Source organism: Coffea arabica, chromosome 1e, assembly GCF_036785885.1.
Source record: "Coffea arabica cultivar ET-39 chromosome 1e, Coffea Arabica ET-39 HiFi, whole genome shotgun sequence".
Taxonomy (NCBI): domain Eukaryota; kingdom Viridiplantae; phylum Streptophyta; class Magnoliopsida; order Gentianales; family Rubiaceae; genus Coffea; species Coffea arabica.
Genome location: NC_092311.1, coordinates 1436180 through 1454903, shown reverse-complemented (window position 1 = coordinate 1454903; position 18724 = coordinate 1436180). Strand labels below are relative to the sequence as shown.

General features: G+C 35.7%; 1 protein-coding gene across 7 annotated transcripts; it reads left to right on the top strand.

Moving 5' to 3' along the window:
- Positions 1-455: 455 nt before the first annotated feature.
- LOC113699858 (putative disease resistance protein RGA3) lies at positions 456-8678 on the top strand. Of its 7 annotated transcripts, none has more exons than XM_027220222.2 (6): positions 458-3923; positions 4282-4312; positions 4656-4888; positions 5010-5186; positions 7613-7745; positions 7895-8678. In XM_027220222.2, exon 1 carries the CDS (start codon positions 778-780, stop codon positions 3889-3891), a length of 3114 nt encoding a protein of 1037 aa, XP_027076023.1. In that variant the 5' UTR covers positions 458-777; the 3' UTR covers positions 3892-3923; positions 4282-4312; positions 4656-4888; positions 5010-5186; positions 7613-7745; positions 7895-8678. The 7 variants fall into 7 exon arrangements, with proteins under 7 accessions (XP_027076037.1, XP_027076031.1, XP_027076023.1 ...); XM_027220226.2 differs by having other exon boundaries at positions 459-3923; positions 4282-4888; positions 7895-8134; positions 8366-8678; XM_027220217.2 differs by adding an exon at positions 5774-6041 and having other exon boundaries at positions 459-3923; positions 4282-4888.
- The last annotated feature ends 10046 nt before the right edge of the window (positions 8679-18724 follow it).

Genomic DNA, 18724 nt, shown 5'->3' with positions numbered 1-18724 from the left:
AACCAAAAATTTTGCAACAATTCTGGAACTCAAATTGGAAAATGTTGCTTTAGGAAAGATTCAGAACATTCCACAAGAAACGGGAACTATATATTAGTAATAATTACTTCAAAAGAATTCTTATATACTGACACTTTCTGGATTATGCTGCGAGACAATAATGGGATTAAGGAGAGTTGATATAGAAAAGAAACACCAGAGGAAAGAAGAATTGAGGTTTGTGATAAATAAATGTCAAAGATATGAAATTAGTATATGACTTAACCCCATATGAACTTTAATTCTTTAAGTGCAAACTTGATAATGGCAAAATGAAATTCATCTTAAAGTACGTTGAATTCCCACAAGAGAGATTGAGAGACATCCAGTTTGAGGAGAAAAAGTTAGAAAAGTAATAAAAAAAAGGATCCAAAATCAACTAGAAAAAGAAAGTAATAAGAAATAATATAACAAAAAAGATTAATACCGATCTGAATTAAAGGCTAGCAGATTTTAAAGAGAGGAGTAGAAGGCTAGGGACTTCATACCGATCATGTTAATTTAAAATCTCAAGCCTGATTAGTAATTGAGAAAGTTACTCTGTAAACATGCCAATGCAAAAGCTTACAAATTTGTCAGAGAAGAACTCCACGTCTACGCGCAATAATTATTAATGCTCCTTTCTTCATAACCAATTATACTAGCCTAGATAAGATTACCAGTTCCTCGCTGCAAAAAACCTTCCATAAAAAAAAAAAAAAATCTTGATCTCAGAGCTGTATATCCACGGAAGAAGAAATGGCCGACCCTGTTATCAGTGCCACTGTTCAGGCCGCAATTCAGGTTGCCTTGGAGACGGCAGTATCTCTTGCCTCTGATAGGATTGGTTTGCTAGTTGGGTTCAAGAAGGATGTGGCCAGCATGACACTTTCTCTTGGCTTTATCAAAGATGTCCTGGCTGATGCTGAGGAAAAGCAAAACCAAAGCAGCGGAGTGAAACGATGGTTGAAGTGTCTCGAGGAGGTGGCTTATGATGCTCAGAATGTGTTGGATGAGCTCCACTATGAATCTCTTCGTCACCAGGTGGAGTCCCGAAACCGACCCAAGCGAAAGGTATGCTGCTTCTTCTCCTTCTCTAACATTAATCTTGCTTTTCGCTGGAGAATGGCTTCTAAGGTCAGGGACGTCAAACTGAAGTTGAATGGCATCTATCAAGAAGCCAACGGATTGCTACTGTTCAGTAGGGCAGTCGTGCCTGCTGCCCTCCCTGCTGCTGTTGGAGACACAAGAAATCGGCAGACTGACTCTGTTCTTGCTCCAATGGTTGGAAGAGCCGATGATGAATCAGAGATAGTGAAGATTTTGTTGAGCCTGTCTGAGAAGGTTGTTTCTGTTCTTCCCATAACTGGTATGGGAGGTTTAGGCAAAACAACTTTGGCTAAATCGATATACAACAAGAAGCAAGTTGATAGCCATTTTGAAAAAAAAATTTGGGTTTGTGTGTCCGACAATTTTGAAGTGACAAGGCTTTTGAAAATGATTTTAGAATCACTCACGGAAAGAAATGATGGAATGACCAGCAGGGATGTCATCGTCCGGAAAATTCGGGAACAACTTGTGGGAAAAAAATATCTTCTTGTTCTTGATGATGTCTGGACCGAAAGCCCAATCTTGTGGGATGATTTCTTACATTCGTTACGGGGGCTGAATGCAACTAATGGAAATTGGTGTGTTGTGACAACTCGCAAACAACGAACTGCATCCATTGTGGCCACACATGATCCTTATGTGTTAGGAAAGCTATCTGATGATGATTGTTGGTCTATCCTAACAGAGAAAGCCAATGCAGGCGTAGAAATTCCCGAACAATTACAAGTCATGAAAAAGGAAATTATAAAAAAATGTGGTGGCCTACCGCTAGCTGCAAGTGTAATGGGAGGTTTATTGCGCATGAAGAGAAAAGAGGAGTGGAAATTGATTTTGATGAATGAGCTTTCAAATTTGAGCGGAGATGAAGATGGTGTCATGCAAATACTTCGGTTGAGTTTTGATAATCTACCATCACCAGCCATCAAAAAATGTTTTGCATATTGTTCTATTTTTCCCCAGGATACTGCGATGGAAGGAGATATGCTAATCGAACTTTGGATGGCAGAAGGTTTCCTCCATGCAGGTCTTGAGAACAAAACAATGGAGGAAATTGGAGAATATTACTTGGAAATTTTATTGCAGAGTTCGTTGTTTGAAGAAGCAAGAAAATATGGGAGAACAAGGTGGCATAAAATGCATGATATGGTGCACGACGTCGCAAAATCAATAATGTCAAAGTCTACTAGATTCATTAATTCGGAGACTGGTTCAGGAGACAATAGTAATCAGGTTCGTTGTCTTGTAATAGACTCATTTGGAGAAGGCGCAAAAAATCTTCTTAAGAGTCGATCAAATTTGCTTCATACATTGTTTCTGAGTCAGGGTAGCTTATCTGATGATATGCTAAAGAAGTTGAAGAATCTGCACATTCTGAATTTGTCCGGTGAAGAAAATCAGAATCTGCCAATCTCAATTGGCAAACTGATACACTTGAGGTACATTAACTTTGAGGATTCCACAAGTGAAACTTTGCCGGAATCTGTTTGCAAACTTTATAATTTGCAGACACTGAGGCTAAATAGTTTCGCTCTTAAGGTTCTTCTGAAGGGAACGTGCGATTTGATTAGCTTGAGACATCTCCACTTTTACACCCTTGATGAAGCATTTCAAATGCCGCTAGAGATGGGACGACTGACTTGCCTTCAGACACTAGAGTTCTTTAACGTGGGTCGAGAGAAGGGTCGACGAATTGGAGAGCTTGGAAGCTTGAAGAATCTCAAAGGCAATTTGAGGATAAGCAATCTGGAACTAGTAAAGGGTAAAGAAGGAGCTGAGGAAGCAAAACTATCTGAAAAGGCAAATCTATTTAGGCTGGAACTTAGGTGGGCTAGTGATCAAGAAGGCGACAACTACAACGACGAAGATGTGTTAGATGGTCTTCGACCCCACCCAAATTTGGAGGAGTTGGTAATTTGGAATTTTATGGGCGATCAATTTCCTCGATGGTTAATGGATTTGCCAACAACAACAACAACACTCCCCGAGTCAGCAACAACACTCCCCGAGTTAGCGCGTTTGCGATTTTATAGCTGCGACAGATGCAGAGAACTCCTTCCCCTGCAAAACTTTGCGTCTCTTAAAGAGCTAGTGATTGCTCATTTCGATGGGTTGACGAATCTGCCAGGTGACATGCTACACTCTTGTACCTCTCTCCAGAAGCTTCGGGTGGCTTATTGCGACAATCTTATCTCCTTTCCGCTCAATTTGCAACAAACGCCTTCTCTCTTGGAGCTGGAATTAGTCAAGTGTTCCAAACTGAAAACAAGCATGACGCCCAAAGGATTTGGTTTCCTAACCAGCTTAAGGGAGCTTACAATTGGTCCCTTCTCAGATGATGGTGATGATCATGAAAATTCTTCAATTTACGATGAGTTTGATTGGTCTGAATTGATATCCTCCTCTTCGTCATCCGCACTCCGTGGATTATACTTATGTGGGTTGCCACACATGGAGTCCCTGCCACCTCAGATCCAATGCTTGACCGCTCTGACGTCACTATCGCTATACGACTTTGGAGGTATAAAAGCTCTGCCAGATTGGTTCGGAAACTTCGCTGCTCTTGAAGAGCTGCAGTTATTTGGTTTCAAAGAGCTTGGACATCTACCCTCTGCGGATGCCATGAGAAGTCTCACCAAACTAAAATCTCTGGTGGTTTTTGGTTCTCCTCTGTTAGAAGAAAGATGCACTCCTGAGAGCAGCGGCCCCGACTCCCAGTGGTCCAAAGTTTCTCACATTCAAGACCTACGCATAACCGATTACTAACCAACTTTCATCTTCGGATCAAATTCAATCAAGTAAGATTGCCTTCAATAACCTCTTTCTTAATTTGCTTTACAATCAATCTCCCCTTCTCTTCACCTCCCCCTCTGATTAACCTTCTCGTGAGAAAACCTAAAAAAGTCTCCCTTTCGTGGTTATTTTCACAATTTTCTCTTCTCCCTTTTTATCGTCCTATTTATTATCTTTCAAAGCTGCGGCATTAGCATTTCTTATCAGGTCCAAAATATTGGTGCTCTTCATTTACTCCTTACAACATAATAGTAATACTCTTGAAACTATCAATTAGAATGACCCCAAGCACCTGTTCTGTTTCGTGCTTTGATGTTTTACTGTATCTCTGTTCATATTCTGTTCTATGCTTTGTTTTTGTAGGATTGATAGAAGAATAGCTTCACGAACAGAGGTTAGAATTTTGAAGCTTCTTCAGCACCGTCTATATGGCTAGACCGCAATAACTTTTTGGCCTGCATTTCCTACAAATAGCCTATCAACGTTTAGAACAACTAGCATAGCCTATCAACTTTTGGCCTGCATAGCCTACAAATAGTCTATTTTTGTTTATTTTACGTGCTCTGCTTCTGTGGATTTCAAGTTATTATTGCTAAAGTCATCTCACTCTGTTTAAAATTGTAATTCTAAGGGGACAAAACTTTTACCTCTTGATAATGAACTTGCATATTTATCTGAACTATTTGACTAGTAATTGCTTTATCAGTCATAAATGAACTTTCATATTTTTGAGGTAGCCAAGGAAGGTGTGTACTGTTTGAGCAATGAAGTTGCACAAAACTTGGTGGAGTATCTTCCAACATTTAACTCTAAGCGCAAAGTTTTAAAGCAGTCCGGTAGTTGGTCAAGTCTGCTTGTTGCGACTTGCTACTGTTAATGAATCCACCTGCTTGTTGCGACAAGCATTGCTACTGATAAAGGCTTTTAAGCTCTCTCTGCTTTTATGATTGTTGGTTGCTTCTTTTTTAAGGTAAGTTTCTCCTTTTGGGGCTTTAGTTACAATGACAGAAAAGCTACAATTATCTGAAAATTTCCACTAGCTTTATTCTATGCTATTCGCCGTCTTCAGTTTGAGTTTTTGTGCTTTGCAGTTATTTTGGGCACAAACAGGGAACCTCAGCGATGGCTCTTACCTACTGTCTTTACTTTTTGAAAGTCCTACAATTCGTTGCTGAACAAGATCCTGCTTCGGCTGAATAGCAACATCTAGGATGGCATTCTCTTTTCCCCTGTGCCTCAGATGGTCAAAGTCTGAGATATCTATTGGGGTATGGTTCTTTTAAACTATCGAATGATTCAGTAATGTGTAGTCATGATAATGAGGAGCTGATTTACATGTTTTAGAACTCAAATTGTCATCTCCAGCATACTGCTCAGAGTTAGAGGTTTGAACTAACTGGTGTTTTGGTAGCAATTAAATGTGGATCTCTATTGTGCCTCAGTGGCCCACAGCTCTATTGTTTCTCAATGCCTCAATGTGAAATGCTTTGCCCACACTACAAATTGTCCATTATTATTTTCATTTTATGAGTTGTAATTACTTGCTTTGTGGTTGGAACCAAACTACTGTAATTGTAAACACGACTTAGTACTTGCTTATCTATTTAGTTTCATAACAAACAAGGCATATTTTAGCCTTTTGTAGGAATGACAGAACAAAATTATTGCTGAATTTTCTGAACTTTCTGATTAGCTTTCTTGTTCACATATTGTCTCAACTCGAGTTTTCTGTTCTGCAATGATTTCAGGCTCAAATGTGAACTAGAATCTACAATTGCATTTACTTACTGATTGAATTACACAGCTTGTAACTTTTGAAAACTTTGTTGAATCAAATCCTGTTTCAATTGGGCAGAAATGATTAGGATGACACACTACAGGCACACTTTTCTTTCTTCCTAGTGTGTAAAACCTGATAAAATGGTCTATCTGTGTGAGCTGGCCTCTACAAATTGTCCACCAGAATTTCTTTCCCCAGCTTATGTAATGCCTTTCATGATCAAAAGCCATCATTACCATGAATTTCTGCTAATGATCATGGGGGGTATGGTTGGCGATAGAGCTTGTATCAAAGAAACAGATTGACAATGAGGAGCTTGCAAATTTTCAAGAAGTACTGTAAGGTTAGCGAATTTGTTGTAAATGGATTAGTAGATGTACTTAGTATCAAGTCTTATTTCCTGCTCATTAGTTTTAGAACAAAGGTAACAAAAAAAAAAAAAAACCTTTCTTTCTGTAAGATTCCTAGTGAAAAATGACATGGAATTTGCTCTTCTATCTTTATTGTAATGCAGGCAAACATGCCTTCCTGAGATTTTCAATCTAAAAGCTCCTCATCCAACTAAGTACTCTAAAAGTTCATTTGGTTATCAATTTGCTAAAAAAGAATGAAAATGCGTTTACATTCATGAAATAGATTGTTAAATCAAAGTTTGATGGAACACAGAAAATTATAGATAGGCAATGATGGACAAAGATTTTAGGGGTCAATTTCTAGTTTTTTGTTTCTTCAGGACAATATACTCCAGTAAAATCATTACTAAATTCTTTTAAATCTATCCAATATCAGGTGATAGAAATTGTACAATAAGATGATTTTGTTGCAAAATATCTGAAGGTTTAAAACGTCTGCTTCCAAGATGTTGTCTAGTAATGTAACAGTAAGGTCAGTTGTCTACTTTGTTGAACTTTTCTTGGCCTTTTCAGTCTGATTCAGAAAAACTCAACAAGCGTTGTTCCGGGAAGAAAACAATATCGCTAACCATATATTAAATTCAATTATGGAATACAGATGTTCAAGAGGAGATTATTTGATGTGGACAGTTAAACATGATGTCAAAGCTGAAAAATTTTTGTATTTACATCCACAGTAAAAAATTCTTTGTTTTAAATAAAAAATAGCAGTTTACTTTTGCTCATCTCATATGTCTGCTACTTCCAGTTGTATATCATGATTGCTGAAAGGAGCTAATTCTCTTTAAACTTGAGATTCTACCGGGATGGAAATGCTTGCTCTGAACTTCCATCTCTTGGAAATGTATTTATCATCTTGCTCCAAATTATCTGATTATTGGTATTTTTATTATGTCTCTTAAATAATGGGATTCTGCTTTCTTCAGCTATGATCTCTTGACCTAAATCCAATGGTCAATCGAGTTACTCTCACTGCCCTTGGTTGTGGGATTGGTGGTCTGATAATTTAGAATACCAACAATCTTCTTCCATTACTTATTGTTGGGTTAAGACGTTTTTCAAGCGGCAAAGACTTGGTAGACTATCCTCTACTGAAGTTTAAGATCAAATGCAATAATATGAGATTTTAAGAGTAAAATAGTTGTAATTAGCTCAACCTGTCGCATCTCGCAGTCTCAAAGAGTCTGCCTTCACGGTAGTTGTGGGGCTCTCTGCCTTTCATGCTTGTGGGTGACACTCATTATCGCTATTGTCATAGAAATTTTCTTTTTTCAGTGTTTTGAACAAATACTAATATAGTTTCTATGATACTTCTGGTACTTGTAGACTGACCAGAAAGATTGATATCTTCTTACCGATTTAGGTTAGGAAAGAACAACAAAAACAAACGGATACTGATTTAGCTTTCTTAATAATTGACTAAACAAAAATGTCATGCAATTTCCTGTTTGCCTCATGATTTGCTATGCGAAGTCCTGAGTCTGAGTTTTCTGTTTTGCAGTGACTTTACTTTTGAAAGTCTTTCTTGCCTTGAAAGTATATCAACTGATAATTGGAGCAACAACAGAGCAGGTCTGCCAAGTTGGACGCAGGGTCGGCCCTTTCTTCCTCTTCATCACGATTGAAAGTTATAGGTAAATCTTATCATTAATAAGCAAAATATTTCATAACCTTTACCACTAATAAGCCATGCATGGTTCCATATCAATCTCAACTAACCGTACTATACAATTTCTCGAGTGCTGTCTCGAGTCTCTTAAGTTTGAGTTTTTGTGTTTTGCAGTGATTTTGCACTCAGAGATCAACATTAACCTTGATAGCTCACTCTTACTATCATTTGTAATGAAGTCCTATGATCCCTTGTTGAACCAGATCCTGTTTCAGTCAGATCAGATGAAAACATCCGGGATGGAATTCCCTTTTGCTCTCTGCCTCGGATGGCCAAAGCCTGAGATCTTCCCTATCTGTCTGGTGCTGTTAAACTGTCCAACCAATTCAGCAAATTTGTAGACATGTTAATGAGGTGCTATTTTACTTCTTTTGGAACTCAATTTGCCATATCTTCCATACTGCTTGTAGTTCAAAGTAGCAGAAAGATGTGGATTAGCTGAACCCTGATAGGTGCTTGCATCCTTCTTGAAGTTGTATCTTAGCTCTATAACAGGCGACATATTTTTTCTCACTGTTCTGCAGTCGACTACAAGTTGTGCCCAATGATACTTTTTCCATTGCTCTTTGTATCTGTAAATCTCAGACAGGCCTCAGAGCACAAAGGATCCCACTTGCCAAGGCACCAATTTCTATTCAAGAAAGGATCCCGCTTGGTGGATGGGAACGTTGGAGAGATGAAATTATGGAATAGGAACATGCAAGGTCAACCTTAGTTCATCAAACTGACATTTTACATTGCATCTATTTGTAAAATTACTTCTATGTGAACTTGTCTCCTTGTACGTCAGTATTGTTCCATGAAGCAATAATGTGACATGGATCTTACACATCTTGGCCTCAAATCATTTTCATTGTAGCTCAGGATATGTTACAATTAAAGCATTTCTACTTTTCTATGCCTCTAAGACTTTGACGGCCAATATAAGTAAATCATCTCATATCTGTATCAGTACACAAAAGGGAAGGGATTAGCGCTGTCCCCTCCGATTAGTGCTGCTCTCAGAAGACCCTCTTCTCTCTTTGATTCTAAGCAGTTCCAATTTCCCTTCTTTTTTTTTTCTGTTCTTTTTAAATTTTCGAACAATGTAACTGGTTTTAGCAATTTCTACTTAGTTCTTGGACTGCATTCAAAAGAACTTTTCCAGCCTATCTGCCTTGATGGTTAGAAGCATTTGATGGTTAGAATGATAGCAGATTATTCACCCACTGGCAAACTAAGAAACTACAGTAAATATTATGCGCAAGTCCCAAAATTTGCCAACGTTAGACTTGTGCATGGACGTTTATAAAGTTCAAGTATTGATCACTCATTCGAAATTTTGTTTCCCCTTAATGATAGTTATGAAAATTTATGGAAAGAAATTACACAGAAATGTAGAAATGCATCTCTCTTTTTAGCTGAAATGCTGTTTTGTGTTTTCTACTTATTATATGTGCTTTTCTTTTCTGTGAAAAGTTATGAAAGAAATCAGGCAGAAATATAGAAAATTCCAGACATATTTGAAACAGAACATGTTCCCAAAACCTATTTAAATGAAAGATGACCATCATTGGTAGTAATGAACATTATTTTTAATGATGTGTTCTTGAAATCACAAAGATTGCAGCTTCGACCTCTCTGTTTTAATTTGGCCAGATGTCCTTTTGTCCGTGGTCAGACCAAATAGGACACGGAAAAAGTGTTGTTATCCCTGTATTCCAATTCTCCCTATATTACAAAGAAAAGGATTAAATTAGTTTGCCTTGTAATCAGGGGTTTATGTGTACGGGCTTGTATTGGAAGTTTCATGTCTATTGCCTGTTCTTCTGTGACGTTGTAGTTGGCTCTGAATTAGTTTATAATGCAAATTTTGTTCCACGCTGATCATATTGTTGTGCCTTCTTTTGGATGTGTAGTCCCCCCTTTCATTGCCATTGCTTGACTGCAACAATTGCTGTCATTTCTCAAACCTCAGATATTTGGCTATTCGTGTTGAATGTCGTTATGCTGAACTAAATGTTATTGTCATGCCTCCCTGTATGATGCTCACTCTCTGTTAATTTAATGAAACCGACATCAACTTCCTGATTGAATTCGTATCAGTAAACTCTAGACCAATATAACACACAACATTCAATCTTTGAATAAACAAATGCAGAAGGAAAAAAAAAAAGATGCAAGTGTAAAAACCAGACCGTTTTGCGTCTATTTCTTGGAGGAGCCATTTTTTCCAATGCTAAGGACTGAAGTGATGAAGAGTAGCTCAAGAACTTATGATGTGATTTTAGTACTTCACAAAGTTGGAATGGGAAGGAGCTCAAACTGACTCTACAGGTGTGGAAAAGGAATAGTACTTTACTGTCATACTCTCCAAAGAAAAAGGGCATGAACGGCTGCCCCTGAAAGGTGAATCCTCTTACTCTTCGTCTGTCTTGGCTCTTAAGCAGGCCCTAAGCAATGCCAAAGCAAAAACAAAATGCATTACACTACACTCCAAATCTTAGCCTCACAAATATGCTTTCCTGCAGTGCATGATAACACTCTTTATGATGCTTTTTTTCCATAGATTGAACGTGTTAGATTCAACAAATTGTCATCTTATTCATCACTTCAGGCGTTCTGCTGGTTAAATCAATTGCATTCATCAGAAACAAGATCCTCATCCATCGTGAGGATTGCAAGAGTAGAGTATGGCTAGTTACATTATCAACAAATAATCAGCTAATCTCAACTATAATTTCTATGACAAGAGTATGCTCTGATAGATGATGAATTTCATTGTTCCTCCATCCAGCAGGGAACAATTCAGAGTGGAAATAAGAAGACTTTTCTTTTTTCCTAAGCTAATATTTTCAAACTTTCAAACAATATACATATACAAACAGGAGAATAAGGAATACCCCCAGAAACTCAGAAAACATGAGGGCAAGTTTTCCTGCGGTACCTTTTTCCAAACACTAACCATACTACTGCCATACTGTACACTCCCGCTAACGATCAAACTCAGGAGAATACGAGAGATTGTTGAATACTTTCAAGTTCCTGTGTCTCCATCTATGATAAGGATTAGAACAGATTATCACTTATCATAATCACAGACAATTTCTCCAGCCCAAATTCTTGTGTCTTTTCTCTAATAATGAATCGTTTCTAATAACTTTTTCGACTATGGCGGCTTGACAAAACATACAAAACATAAAGCCAGCTATTTATGGTCACAAGAAAATAAAAAAACACACGGAAGAAAGAATTAAAGAAAGCTATAAAGGTTCAGAATACCAAGTTACTAGCAGTTGGAATCATAGAAAAGCATTAGATTGATAGCTGATAGTTGATACTCAATCATGAAGCCCCAAAAAAAAAAGAAAAATGTAATTCATCCATGGGGTGATGAGCAAAAGACAACTTGGTTTATGGAAGAATAATGCTGGTCTTTTCGAGGAAGAAGATAAACGATCAGAATATAAAAAAGCGGATGAGAAGATTGAGATTTTGAAAGGGTGGCGTACGTATGTGGCCGCTATATAGATATAAATTGCTTGTCAGATGAAGCCATGGGTAGGTTTTGGTTGGTTTCGTTTGGTTTGGTGGGGAAGGAGAGGACTAAGGAGTTATGATTTATGAATGAGGCAGTACTGGTTTGGCTTGCGTTTCTCAGCAAACACACACACACACACACACACATATATATATATCCTCGTACTTCTCGAGGCTGCGTACACCTTGGCGATGTAGGAAGTAAAGTGGGAAAGGAAACATTTCAGTTCCATGACAAAATGTGATTCTTGTTTAATAGCACTTGGATTCGCGTTTTGGTTTGATGTTTATCGATGTCCTGTTTCAAATAACCAAATGTACAAGATTATCTTGGGTAGCCATTTTGCAAGAAATCAACAATTATCACGTATCTGATTCTTATCGGTCCATGTCGCAGTTCAGTTTCCTCCATCATTTTTCGATTCAGGACATCACTTATAGCCATATATATACAGATGGAATTGAACGTCTTGTTGCTTTGCATGACTATTTTGAATGTGGTATTATTCAAAATTACAAGGGGATTGTATGTAATTTATCCTCTGATATTTGATTGGAATGCTCTCAGATATTCTCTCTTTGCTGGCATGACTCTGTGTATGCATTTTAATCCGCGGCTTCAGAACAATGCCTACTAGTTGCTGAAAATCTTCCTTCTTCTTTGGCTCTGCCTAACCAAACCTGATTGCTGATAATATACAAAGTAGAAGTCGACCCTCAATTTGGTATTTTCTCTATTCCTGGAGGTACTTGTGTTTAAGAAACTTGGAAGTTTGAACGTGCTAGCCAACAGTCAAAATCCAATGCACATGGGAAACTGTGGAGGAGGTCTCTTTTTCACAAAACCAAATGCAGGACTTTGGTCCCTTCAAAACAAATAGGGCAAATTCCCCTTTACCCCCTGTGGTTTAGCGTTTTTACATAATCCCTATAGTTTCAAAAGTTATATATAACCCCATTATGGTCTGAATTAAAGTATCAAAGTGACAGGAATGATCATTCATAACGGAGTCACCTAAAATGTCAAAAATACCCTTATGTAAAGTTGAAAATTATTTATTAACCAAGGGGGGTTATGTGTATATTTTGAAAACCATAAGGGAGTTGTATGGTAAAGTATTAAACCATAAGGGGGTTAGTGTGTCATGTATTTATAAGGGTAATTTTGACATTTTTAGAAGTTTCGTTACGAATGACTATTTCCGTCACTTTGACACTTTAATCCAAACCATGAGGAGGTTATGTATAGCTTTTGAAACTATAAGGGGGTTATGTAAAAAAACGCTAAATCACAGGGGGGTGAAATGTAATTTGCCCAAACAAATAATATATGTTTTAAGTAATGGAGATGATAACACAAACAAGCAACTTAAAAAAAAGGGTAAAAGCCAAAAAAAAAAACCTGTGGTAAAGCTAATATACAGAAAAGTTCCTCTTAATTTCAAAACATACAACACGACACCCCATATTTTGAACTAAATTGTAAAGGTGATGGAATCCGTTAAGTTTAACGGAAATGACTTATTGGAATTTTAAAAAAAAAAATTATACCTAAATTTTAACAAATATACCTGTTCTACCCCTTAGCCCTTAATTGTCTCTCTCTAGAGAATAAAATAAATGATTTTGTTGAGCTGTCTTTTGCTCAATTATATCAGGGCATTTTTGTCATTTTGTCCATTTCCATTAAGTTTATCGGATTCCGTTACTTTTACAATTTAGTTCAAAATATGAAATCTCGTGTTGTACGTTTTGAAATCATGGGGACTTTTCTGTATATTAGATTTACCACGAGGGCTTTTTTGTTTTTTATCCAAAAAAAAAAAAGGAATCCAGCATTGAGCCGGGAAATTTTTTTCAGTAAAAGGCCAAGCAACTTCCCTGGGAAAAGCATATTGTACTTCAGTTAAACAAAACTCTTCAAATTTTTTTCACCACTTAAATCTTGCACATGAAACATAACCAAGACACATTGAGTGTGAAAACTAATTATAAATGGGATAGGGGGCTAACGGAAGAGTACGGTCTAAGATATGAGTTATTAAATTCCTTCTCTCCACTTGGCTGATGCTTTAGAAAACTTCCTAAAGTATGAGCGAATATTTGAACAATTTTCACAAGTTAAAATGCAAAGAAAAGAATCCAATTCGCGGCCAATTACATGATGTATGACCGAGTCTGATTATTGAGGTGGACATCCAGTACACATATTCCTCCATACTAAACCAACCAGCCAGATAAGTAGTATGGAAATGATCACTTTGTGGTCTCTGGACTTTGACCAAATTCTCAAAGATTTTAAGCAAACAAAATAATAATTAAGATAAATTACCTTTTGCCCTCATGGTTTGACTTAATATGCCTATATATAACCTCCTCATGGTGTGACTTAATGGGTCACCGTTAGTTTTTCCATCAAAACTATCAATAGGAAAAAATAATCAAACTCAAAATAATACATTGACAAATTTACTCTTTCACTACTTTCCTTTTTTTCCTCCAAATACAAAAAAGAAGAAATTTAAGTAAAAATAAATAAATAATAAATAGAAAATACCAGAAAAGATTTGGTCTAAAAGCCTATAATGGTATTTGCAGTCAATAATGATTTGGTATCTTTCGTTTCTTATTTACTATGTTTTTTTCTTATTAATTTATTTTTTTTCACTTTCCTTCCATCTTTTCGATTTCTTAATTATTTATTTTTCATTTCCCTTCCTTTTTTTTAATACCCGGAGAAAATTAAGATTTTATAAGCCAAAGTACAGATTTTAAATCATCTCTTCTCTTCCAAAAAAAAAAAAAAGAGGGAGAGAAAGAAAGAAAAGAAAAGAAAAAAAGAAAGAAAGGAAAGAAATGTAGTGAAAATGTGAATTTGTCTATTTATTAGTTTGACTTTGATTTTTACTATTGACTGTTAGTTTTAACGGAAAAAAATGATGGTAACACTTTAATTCAAATTATGAAGAAATCATATATAAATTTTTAAACTATAAAAGGGTTATGTAGTAAAATACCAAATCACAGGTACGGTCATCTTTTCTCATATCATCTTCTCCATATAACCGCTCCTGTGCACCACAAGCAGCCACCGCACGGAATTACTTGGCATAAATAGGCTGGCGCCATGGACAGAAATATCATATATGCACGAATGAAGAAGTAGATCAAGGATTCCATCCATTTCTGAAATTTTGAAGACGCCATCATTTTGGGTCATAAGATTTTGGGTTTGAATAGTACTAATTTATGGGTGATTCAGAGGTGAATGGGAACAAAGTTTAAAAAAAAGAAAAAAAAAGAAAAGGGAAGGTCAAGTGGTGAGAAGGAGATACAATGTTTTAACCAAAAAATACAAAAAAGAGATACATTGTAAGGCGTATGGATGGAAAGAAGAGAAAAAGATTTTCTATTTTCCCATTTTATATAATATAAATTGCCTTATAGTCAAATAACCAACTTACCCTCTATGACTGTTAACCATAACAAAAAACTTAATATTTTAATTTAGGACAAATTATACTTTACTCTCTTGTGATTTAGTGTTTTCTTATATAATCTCACTATGGTGTCAAAATCTATATATAACCCCCTCATGATTTGAATTAAAATATCAAAGTGACGGAATTTGCAATCCATAACAGAGACAACTAAAATATAAAAATACCTCTATGAAAAGTTGAAAATTATTTATTAACCACAGGGGATTATGTATATATATTGAAAACCATAAGGGAGTAATATGATAAAACATTAAATTATAAAGGGTTATATGGTAAAAAATAAAATCATATGGGGTTAGAGTGTCATGCATATTATATTTCTATATTTTGGTAATTTTGACATTTTCATAGATTTTATTACAAATGATTATTTCCGTCACTTTGATAATGTAGTCCAAACTATAAAGAGGTTATATATAGCTTTTAAAAATACAGAAGGTTATGTGAAAATTAGTTATACCATAGGAGGGTAAAGTGTAATCACGCGACTCTTTCAAGTAACAATTTGGAAAAAAATCACTAAGGCTACTAAATGTGTTCAAATATTGAAAGTTTGAGTACCATATTTGTGTTTGTCCAAAGTTTGGAGATTAAAACTGCTCACGTATCAAAATTTGGATACCAAAATTACAGGCCTGACAAGTTCTATGAAGGAAATAGGCCTCACAAGTTCCATTATGTATAAGTTGATGTAAATTAACAATTTACTCTCAATTTACATCAAATTGACCTTAACTTACACTAAATGATAATAATCAACTTATATCCAAGTGTCTTTGATTTATACCAAATAATAACAAATTACTATACACTGAACTGCACCTGATTTACATTAAACTGGATATGATTTACACCGAAATCCGACTAATTTACACCAAAGATCAACTTGTACAAAATTGTATAAAACATAAATTGTGAGGCCCCGGATCAAGTAGAAACCTCTTCCCTGTTGCAAAAGCATACAAGCTTGTCAAAGTCTTGTAAGTCTTGTTGCTTCTGCTAAAGCAAAGAATAGTTCCTTACTGCTTCCACCCAGAGCAAAAACCTTCCACTGCAAAAAGTATCCAAGGAACAAAAAGAATTGCTGATGTACTTATTTCTTCCACAGTAAAGGTAGCATGTATTCAGCCTCGATTGTATATATACTATCTGTGTATACAAAATTTATCCTAAAAGGAATATTAGGTAGATTTTTTTAATAATTCTTGCCTCTTAATTTTCTAATGCTAATGATTTATTTAACAAAAAGGGTTTGCCTCAAGTACCTTCAAAGCGTATTTTTGATGTCTTCAAAGTACCTCTTAAATTTCCGGCTTTAATAATTCTTGCCTCTATATTTTCTAATGTCTAATAATTTTATTTAAAAACAGGGTAACGTCAAGTACCTTCAAAGTGTGTTTTCAATGACCTTGCAAAGGGTATGAAGATAAATTCTTAACGGAGGATCCTTTGTATTTTTAGGTGGTTTCTTTTTCTTTTTTTTTTTTGAAACATTAGGTTAGCTCATTTTTATGTTCATACTTTATTTTCATACATGAGAAGTAAAAATTCAGAGAATTGAATCTAGGACCTTTTATTCTTTAAGTACTTTAATCATTAAATCAGAACCTCCATAGCCCATTTATTTCTTATTACATTTTACTGTTCTGTTTGAATTCTATGGTCTATTTGTCAAGACTATATAGTGTTGGAGTGGTTACTAGAAGAGTGCATTTTGATTTATATATGAATTTGAGTTCTTCGTTGAAGGTTTGTTTCATTTACTTAAAGTTCAATTGTTTAAAGAATTTTGAATAAGTTATTAGTCATAGCAACTGCAGCGTGCAATACATGTACATCTAAACTAGTATTTTTCAAAGAACTAGTTAAAGAAACTGAAAACCAAAAGAATTGCTCTATTTTGATGCTTAAAGTCAAAATTTAACAAAGGATTTAGTATCTCTATGATGTTATATGTTAGGTTAATATGATCACGGCGCAAAGCACATGACATGTTACTAGTCGTTAGAAGTTGAGCTGAAGCATGGGATTTTAACATTTGTGCCATGCCACTTAAAATTTCTCACAAAACAGGATAATTGTACTCCTTTATTAATTAAGGATCGAAGTAAAAAAAAAATTAAGGATCGAAGTAATAGTTTTCCTCTTTTGATTTCTACTCCAAGAATCACCAGAACATTCGAGGTCTTTGACATTGAAAACCAAGTGCTGGAATTTACTCACTAAATTATTTTTCCACAAATCAAAGGCTCGGCATTCGAGCACAAAAGGAGCGAACAATTCGAAAAAGGAAAAGAAGCAGTAAGAAAAGCCCAGCACTGACTTGGAAACTTTCAAGTGAAACGCCCAGTAGGAGCTTTGGAGGAATTGAAGCATTACTCTTTTTTCTAAGCCGATCGAGAAAGCTTATTGGATAAACCTTGTTGGCCCCTAATTAGTATTACTGCCTTTTGAAATTCGTTTGATTCTTAGCTGGATCACATCTCTGCGCTATCTTTTTTCTTCATGTCTCAGCTGGATAAACCAAAGCTTGTGATTTGCTGCTGTGAATATGGTGCCTCCAAAGTTCAAACTGTCAATCAGCTGTAGCATTTTCTTTTTCATGATTTATTTAAAAGAGAGCTGCCTCAATTACCCTCAAAGTGGATTTTCGATGTCATTACAAAATGTTTTATTAAATGATTATAAATTGTGGACAAATTCACCATTAAAATGCATGCAAACTAATTGTGAAATGGAGGAACAAAGATGAATACAAGGGATCTCCAATTTTTCATAATAAACAAACTCAAATTTTCACCACTTAATTTTTGTATACTGTACATAAACGAGACATTTGCTTCAAAATGTCTGATGTTTTAAAGTGCTAGATGACAAGAGTGTTGTCTGTGCAATAATAAATTTCTACTCACAAAAAGATATAAACGAGTATAATGACAAGTAGGGTCGTCTCCACAGGAATTAGAGAAAAAATCTATTTCTTTCTAAGTAAAAGCTAATTGGTGTTGTGGGGGGGGGGGGGGGAGGGAGGTTTGGAGAATTAAAACTAAAGTCAATAATCAATGTGACTGAAAATAATTAAAATAAAGCAAATTAAATTCAACTTAAGAATAAACAAGCTCTAGCCAAAGACATAACTCCGAAAGTGGTTCAAATAACTAATCATCAATGCAATAATTATCTCAATTATTTGCTAATAAATCGATTATAGTTGTCATACACGTGATAAACAACCAGTTTTTCATTAGTGTCTCGATAATTAAAGTGCGCCCGTTAACTACTTCTCTAACCAAGAAACAATTATGTAGCTACGTGTCAAGCCTGATTACTAGCTCCACTTCATGTTTTTGATAACTAAACTAGCGATTATTATTATATTTTTTTTTCAGTTTTTAGCCTATTTCCCAAGGATTAGAGAATGAGGTAATTAATGTTGCAAAATTCACAAAAGGAAATGGAGAACTGTGGGTGTCTCTGGATTTTAAAGAAATTGGAGGATTTTAAGCCACACTGCCACAGTACTGTTAGCATAATCCCCTGCAGAAAGCAAACCAAAAAGTAAGGCGTACTTAAATTATGTTTGAAATCTGATCCACCAAGGATCAGCCATTTAGATGAAATTATTCATCGTAGGTTCATGTCCCAAGAAATTATTCATCGTGAGATTTATCAGGAGTCTCAATGATGATTGGCATTTTCTGTAAGCGTGCGGATCAAAAGCAGATGAAGAATCCCAGCAACGACCATACCATTAAGAAAGGTGAATTGAAAATGCGAATCGACTTCCGTTGCAAAAGCATCCGATTCAGTTTGTCAAAGGAGCACTGCACCGAATTGGATCTAAAATTCTTTACTAATATCTTTTAACAATCAATTAAACAATTAAACAAGAATACATATTAGGAATGAAAAATTTCTTGTG

Bases quoted from the DNA above. Each gene is read 5' to 3' on its own strand.
- LOC113699858 (XM_027220236.2), top strand. From the start codon at position 778: ATGGCCGACCCTGTTATCAGTGCCACTGTTCAGGCCGCAATTCAGGTT.